Source organism: Babylonia areolata, chromosome 8 (genome assembly GCF_041734735.1).
Source record: "Babylonia areolata isolate BAREFJ2019XMU chromosome 8, ASM4173473v1, whole genome shotgun sequence".
Taxonomy (NCBI): domain Eukaryota; kingdom Metazoa; phylum Mollusca; class Gastropoda; order Neogastropoda; family Buccinidae; genus Babylonia; species Babylonia areolata.
The window spans coordinates 41,118,441-41,125,940 of NC_134883.1; the positions used below are offsets into that span (position 1 = coordinate 41,118,441).

The 7,500-nt window shown below is 47.3% G+C and overlaps 1 protein-coding gene across 1 annotated transcript in view; it reads right to left on the reverse strand.

The window, feature by feature from the left end:
• Positions 1-7,500, reverse strand: part of LOC143285288 (S-adenosylmethionine sensor upstream of mTORC1-like) — a 58,507-nt gene that overhangs the window by 20,483 nt on the left and 30,524 nt on the right. The window contains exons 3-4 of the mRNA XM_076592550.1: positions 7,324-7,441; positions 3,794-4,119 (exon numbers count right to left, since the gene is read on the reverse strand). Of these exons, the coding sequence (XP_076448665.1) occupies positions 3,794-4,119; positions 7,324-7,441 (444 nt within the window). The remainder of the gene's footprint in view (positions 1-3,793; positions 4,120-7,323; positions 7,442-7,500) is intronic.

Below are 7,500 nucleotides of genomic sequence, written 5' to 3' on the forward strand. Positions count from 1 at the left end.
TGCGTGAGAGAAAGACGGACAGACAGAGTGTGTATATGCGTGCGTGAGAGAGAGAGGAGAGAGAGAGTGTGTGTGTGTGTGTGTGCGTGTGTGTGTGTGTGTGCGTGAGAGAGAGATAGAGAGTGTGTGTGAGTGTGTGCGTGCGCGTGAGAGAGAGAGAGAGAGAGAGAGAGGGTAGCAGGAAGCAAGAGAGAGTGTGGGAGATAGAGATAATATGAATGCATTAGAGAGAGAGAGAGAGAGAGAGAGAGAGAGAGAGAGAGAGCAAGAGAGTGGGTGGGATAAAGATATATATATATATATATATATATATATAACATATAGATGCATCACACACACACACACACACACACACACACAGAGAGAGAGAGAGAGAGAGAGAGAGAGAGAGAGAGAGAGAGAGAGCGACAGACAGAGACAGAGAAAGAAAGAGAGAGATAGCAAATATTTTGTTTTAAAATAATACATCACAAAGAATTCATTACGGAAGGCATGAAGTTGTTGCTGAATGTCTCATTACCTGTAAACATGGACAATCAAAGCAGAAACCCAATCTAAATCTTTTTTTATATGTAGCCGTGTACCGAGTGGTTATTCAAGGGTACAAAAGTGGCGTCGCCGACAGGATATTGATCCTTGATTAATCAACGACAGGATATTGATCCTTGAAAATATCCTTACGACAGGATAAAGATCCATAACAAAATAGATCCAATTATCCCCTTTTAATGTTACAATTCTTTTATCCAGATTCAATCCATCCCTAAACCACAGCCCTTTACCACCAAGTGTACCTTGTTACAACTTGGCGCTGCGAGCAAAGGACGTTGTAATTCTTTTCGATCTCTTAGTAAATCACAGCTCCTAGCCACGCGTACTCTATCACATACTTGGCGCTGTGAGCCAGGATCGTACACGGCTACATATATACCAAGGAGAGATGAAGAAACACAATAAAGTGAAGAAAGAGGACACGTTAAAAACAAAAAAAATTCATGTATTTATACATAATTATGTATGTATATAAAGCAAGTCGAAGAAGAAGAAGAAAGAAAACAAGATGCAGAAAGAAAAGAAAATGAGGAGAAGTAGCAGAGAAAAAAGAAGTAGTAGCAGTAGTAGTAGTAGTAGTAATACTACTAGTAGTAGTTGTTGCTGCTGTTGTTGTAATAGAAGAAGAAGTAGTAGAAGTAGTAGCTGTTGTTGCTGTTGTAAAAGAAGAAGAAGTAGTAGTAGTAGTAGTAGTAGTAGTAGCAGTAGTGGTAGCAGTAGTGGTAGTAGAAGTTCTTGTTGTTGTTGTTGCTGTTGTTGTAAAAGAAGTAGTAGTAGTAGTAGTAGTAGTAGTAGGAGGAGAAGAAGTAGTAGTAGTAGTTGTTGTTGTAAAAGTAGTAGTAGTAGTAGTAGAAGTTCTTGTTGTTGTTGTTGTAAAAGAAGTAGTAGTAGTAGTAGTAGTAGTAGTAGTAGAAGTTCTTGTTGTTGTTGTTGTGGTAAAAGAAGTAGTAATAGTAGTAGTAGTAGTAGAAGAAGTTCTTGTTGTTGTTGTTGTGGTAAAAGAAGTAGTAATAGTAGTAGTAGTAGTAGTAGTTGTTGTTGCTGCTGTTGTTGTCATAGAAGAAGAAGAATCAGAAGAAGAATCAGAAGAAGAAGCAGAAAAAGAAGACGAAGAAGACGAAGAAGAAGAAGAAGAAGAAGAAGAAGAAGAACGATACCAACAACAACAACAACATCAAACTACACAAGAACAAGAAGAACAGCGGAAAAACACCAAACAAAAACAGCAGCAGCAGCGAAAAAAAAGGGGGAAAAAAAAGAAGAAGAAGAAGAAGAAAAAAAGAAAACAACAAAAACAACCCTAAAGCAAAACAGCTACCGTCAAAACAAACAAGATAACAAAATCCACATCAGCCAACCAACCAACCAGCCAACCAACCAGCCAGCCAGCCAGCCAACAAGCCAACCAACCAACCAACCAACCAACTAGCCATCCAACCAACCAACCAGCCAACCAAACTCACACCCACAACAAAAAACACACCAAACAAACAAGCAAATAAACGAACAAACAACAACAAAAACCCACCACCACCTTAGCAGATAGTCTTATGGGAGTAAGATCCAGGGTTGTTGGTCCCCCCCCCCCCCCCCCCCCCGCACCCCTCCTTCCTTCCTTCTCTCTCCCAAAGACGGAGGAGGGTTCCCCCACACACTAGCTCTCCGCAGACCTTAAGTCCCTCAGTTCTTTGCTCTCTTCAAGTTGAAATACTTGGCCATGAGACTTCAGTGAGTCACTTCTTTAAAAAAAGAAAAAAAGAAAAAAAAAAAAGGAAGAAAAAAAACCCACAAAAAACCTTCGCATAAAATTATGTAGTAAGTTTCTGTGGCCTTCTTTCTTTGGTCCTGTACTAAATCCCTTACTTTTTTTTTTTTGAAGGATTTCCTTTTCTTCTTCTTCGTTTTTGTTGTTGTTTTTTTGGGGGGAGGGAGGGGGGGGGCAGGGGGGGAGGGGGGGTTGGGGTGGGGATGGTATTTCACGCTTTCATATACACGTGTACGTGGGTATGTCGGACGAGTGTGTGTGTGTGTGTGTGTGTGTGTGTGTGTGTGTGTGGTGTGTGTGTGTGTGCACGTGTGTGTGAATGATGTTAGTGTGATTTAGTTCAACGGATGGGTTGCCTCCAACTGTAACTGACAGATGCGCTGCCCTGTCCCAAGAGCAACCCAACACCACAACACAACACAACGCACCACCAATACCACAACCCAACGGCAACCCAACACCACAACACAACACCACCACCAACACATTCCAACTCCACACCACAACGGCAACCCAACACCACAACACAACACCACCACCAACACATTCCAACTCCACACCACAACACCAACAGCAACCCTACCCAACAACCCCACCACCACAACACAACGCACCACCAACACCACAACACCAACAGCAACCCAACACCAACACCAACACAACCCAACAGCAACCCAACACTATCATCAACACAACCCGATAAGCAACCAACCACCACAACACAACACCACCACCACCAGAACACCAACTCAACACCAATACCAACACAACCCAACACCAACACAACCCTACCCAACACCACCACCACCACAACCCAACACCACCAACAACACAACCCTACCCAACCCAAAACCACCACCAACCCACCCCGACACTACAACACAGCAACCCAACACAACACAACCCAACACCACCACCAACACAACCCAACACCACCAACAACCCAACCCAACGACACACCACCAACACAACCCAACACCACCACCAACACAACACAACCCAACACCACCAACAACCCAACCCAACGACACACCACCAACACAACCCAACACCACCACCAACACAACACAACCCAAAACCACCACCAACCCAACCCGACACTACAACACAGCAACCCACCACCACCACAACCCAACCTAACGACACACCACCAACACAACCCAACACCACCACCAACACAACCCAACACCACCACCAACACAACACAAACCAACACCACCAACAACACAACCCAACACCACCACCAACACAACCCAACCCAACACCACCAACAACCCAACCCAACGACACACCACCAACACAACCCAACACCACCACCAACACAACCCAACACCACCACCAACACAACCCAACCCAACACCACCAACAACCCAACCCAACGACACACCACCAACACAACCCAACACCACCACCAACACAACCCAACCCAACACCACAACAACAACCCCACCCATCAGTCCCCCACCCCCCACGGACCTGTGGGAGTCCGGGGTGACGATCAGCAGCAGCCCGTGGGCCCCCAGCAGGCGGAGGGCCTGCACGCAGCACAGGAAGCGGGGCCGGGGGTCCGGGAGGTACTCCAGCAGCAGGCTGAACACCACGGCGTGGAAGACGCCTCCGGGCAGGGTCTCGACGGGGCTGGCCAGAGTCTCCAGGACTCTGTCCACCTCCTCCTCCTCTTCTTCTTCCTCCTCCTCCTCTCTGCTCCTCCTCCTCTCCCCTCCGCCCCCCTCCTCCTTGGTCTTGGCTGTGCCTTGCCGTTCCGTGACGTGCAGGCTGAGAAAGTCGCAGCGGTGAACCGACTGTGTGACACACACACACACACACACACACGAGACGGACGTGGACTGTAATGTGTGGGTGGTTGTTTTAGAAAGGTAAGATGGTCACTGTTGGTGGTGGGACTGTGGAGTGGTCGGTTAAGAAAGGAGAATGGTCGTCAAAAGGAAGGAGAAAGGAGAATGGTCGTTAAGAAAGGAGAATGGCCAATGATCATTAAGAAAGTAGAATGGTCACTGCTGGCGTGGACTGTGGAGTGGTCGGTTAAGAAAGGAGAACGGTCGTTAAGGAAGGAGAAAGGAGAATAGTGAATGGTCACTAAGAAAGGAGAGTGGTCGCTAAGAAAGGAGAATGGTCGTTAAGGAAGGAGAAAGGAGAATGGCCGTTAAGAAAGGAGAATGGCCGTTAAGAAAGGAGTATGTTCACTATGCTAGTGGGTCCACTGGAACCACTCTTAGCAGTGGTCAAAAGGAGGAAGCTGTCATGGTTCGGGCATGTGACACGCCACAATTCACTGCAAAAGACAGTTCTACAGGGAACGCTAGAGGGTGGTAGGCGAAGAGGGAGGCAAGCCAAATGCTGGATGGACAACATCAAGGAATGGACCAATATGGATAGCGCTACGCTGATACGACAGGCAGAAGATAGAACCGGATGGCGTCGTCTGACTACGGAATCGTCCCTCATGTCTCCTCTACGCCCATCCCGGGCAGGAGAAGGAATGGAATGGAATGGAATGTTCACTATTGGCGTGGACTGCAGAGTGGCCCTTCAGAAAGGAGAATTTGTCGTCAAGAAAGGTAAAAAATGGCTGTTAAGATAGGAGAATGGTCACGATTGGCGTGGACCACGGTGTGGTAGCTAAGAAGGGACAATGGTCACTAAACCAGTCACCCAACAACACGGCCTTGATCCAGGGCGTAAGCCAATACGTCATGACGCTCAACAGCTCCAACTTAATCAGATAAAAACGATACTGCTTACACCCCAGCCGGAACAGCAAAAAGGGGTCGCCATCTCAGGGCTGGACAAACCCGTCGGTTCTGAATCAAAACCAGACCAATGGTCAATGCAAAAAGACGTTGAAAAGAGCAGTTCAAACATTACACTGACTTTGTGGACTTTGTAGTACTAGTATGATTCAGTTGTTGTCCAGAGTTGAAAGGACAAAAAAAAAGAAGAAAGAAAAATAGAAGAAGAAAAGGTAAAAAGAACAACATGAGACTGAAAGGAAAGGAGGAGGAGAAAAAGAACAAGAAATAGTAGTAGAAGTAGTGGTAGTAGTAGGAGGAGGAGGAGGAGGAGGAGGAGGACGACGACGACGAAGAGGAAGAAGAAGAAGGAGGAGGAGGAGGAGGAGGAGGAGACCGCAGCACTAGCTTGACAGAATACAGTAATACTTTGACATTCATGCGAGAAGTACAAAACGACGGGGGGAGGGGGGGGGGGGTGGGACAAAAAATCGGAAATCAATGTCAAAAACCTAAGAGAACTGTAATATCAGTATGATGCAACATATATCAGATAGTTCATAAATAGATTACCCACATAACGAGAACTTCACAGAGAGAGAGAGACACTCAAAAGGAATGGGAGAGAGAGGGGGAAAGGGAAAGAGACAGAGAGAGAGAGAGAGAGAGAGAGAGAGAGAGAGAGAGAGAGAGAGAGAGAGAGAGAGAGAGAGAGAGAAGCAAACAACAACAGCAATAACACAAACAGTTGAACTAGATTTGATAACTGTTGCTGTTTTGTTAATCTGTGGATACGACGCTTTGTATTATAACATGTCGAGAGAGACAACACACACACACGCACACGCACACGCACACACACACACACTCACACACGACACACGACTGGCACACAGACAGGCAAGCAGACAGACAAACTACGAGAGAGAGGAGACAGAGAGAGAAAGGAGAGACAAACGGAGAGACAAGATAGGCAGACAGCAGACAGAGACCGAGAGACAGGCAAAGCTGACAGACGAGAACCAGACAGAAAGACATGCAAACACACACACACACACACACAGGCAGGCTGACACACTAACAGACGTATATACACACCAAAAACGCGCGTGCGCGCGTGCAAACACAGACACACACAGATTATGAACGAAAAGATTATAAAAAGAAAAAAGAAAAGAGGAGGGAAAAAAAGGATAAAAACTGAACAAACAGGGTACTTATTTTATTCTATTAATGACAGAAGACCACGAAACAGACCAAGTTATGAAGACTTTTTTTTTCCCTTTTTTTAAAAATTCTTTTCCGAAGCCTAAACAAAGTTTTGTCTTTAAGATTTATTACAGCATCCCATGAACTATTCTAATCAAACTGACAGTAGTAATAATATTTGGTTTGGTTAGGGGGGTGGGCCGGGGAGGAGGGGGGCGGGGGCTGGGGGGGGGGCTGGGGGGAGTGGGGGAGGGAGGGATCACGCGGTGAGGTGGGGGAGCGGGAGGGGGGGGGGGGGGGTTGGTTAAGGGTGGAGAAGTGTGGTGGTGGTGGTGGTTGGAACAGAAGATGGTAAACAAACTTGGGGATTTATTTTTTGCAGTCAGGGCATTGAAATGACTGACTGGCCTTTCGGAAAAGTGTACCTCTGTCGTGTATAACTCATATAATCTTCTTCTTCTTTTTTTTCCAAGTCCCTGAGGGATAACAAAATGCACGCTATCTCTGTCTCTCTCTGTCTCTCTCTCTACCCACCCCCATGTCCCCTTATTCCGTCCGCCCTGGGTTTCTTCTGACCCACCCCCAGCTCATCCTCCTTCCTTATTTTTCCCTCCCTACCTTCCTCCCTCCCCCTCTCTCTCTCTGTGTGTGTGTGTGTGTGTGTGTGTGTGTGTGTGTGTGTGTGTGTGTGTGTGTGTGTGTGTGTGTGTGTGTGTGTGTGTGTGTGTGTGTGTGTGTGTGTGTAAGTGTGCACGCGCGCGCACGCTTATGTGTGTGTATGTGTGCGAGTAAAGATGGAAAGATTGGAAGATGCAGCCCATGAACGCAGAAAGAAAAGAAAAGACCACAGAAGACGAAGAAGAAGAAGGGGGAAAGGGGTGTGGTGGGGTAGGGAATGGGGGGAGAGGGGGGTGGGGTAGGGAATGGGGGGAGAGGGGGGTGGGGGGAGAGGGTGTGGGGGGGGGGGGGGGGGGAGAAAAAGAAAAAGAAAAAGAAAAAAAAACGTTGGCAAGGGTTGGAAGGTGGGGAGACTTGTGTAGTACTGACCTCACATGCAGGGCTGAGGTCCAGCCCCACGGCCAGAAACTCCGGGAAGGTCAGGAAGGGGTTGTAGCAGCTGCCCACGTCCAGCACCCTCAGGCGCCGGCCCTCTGGCAGCCTCCACCTGCCAACAGCAGTTGCGTGATAGTCAGCCATGTTCGACTATGAAAACGGAGTATGGCG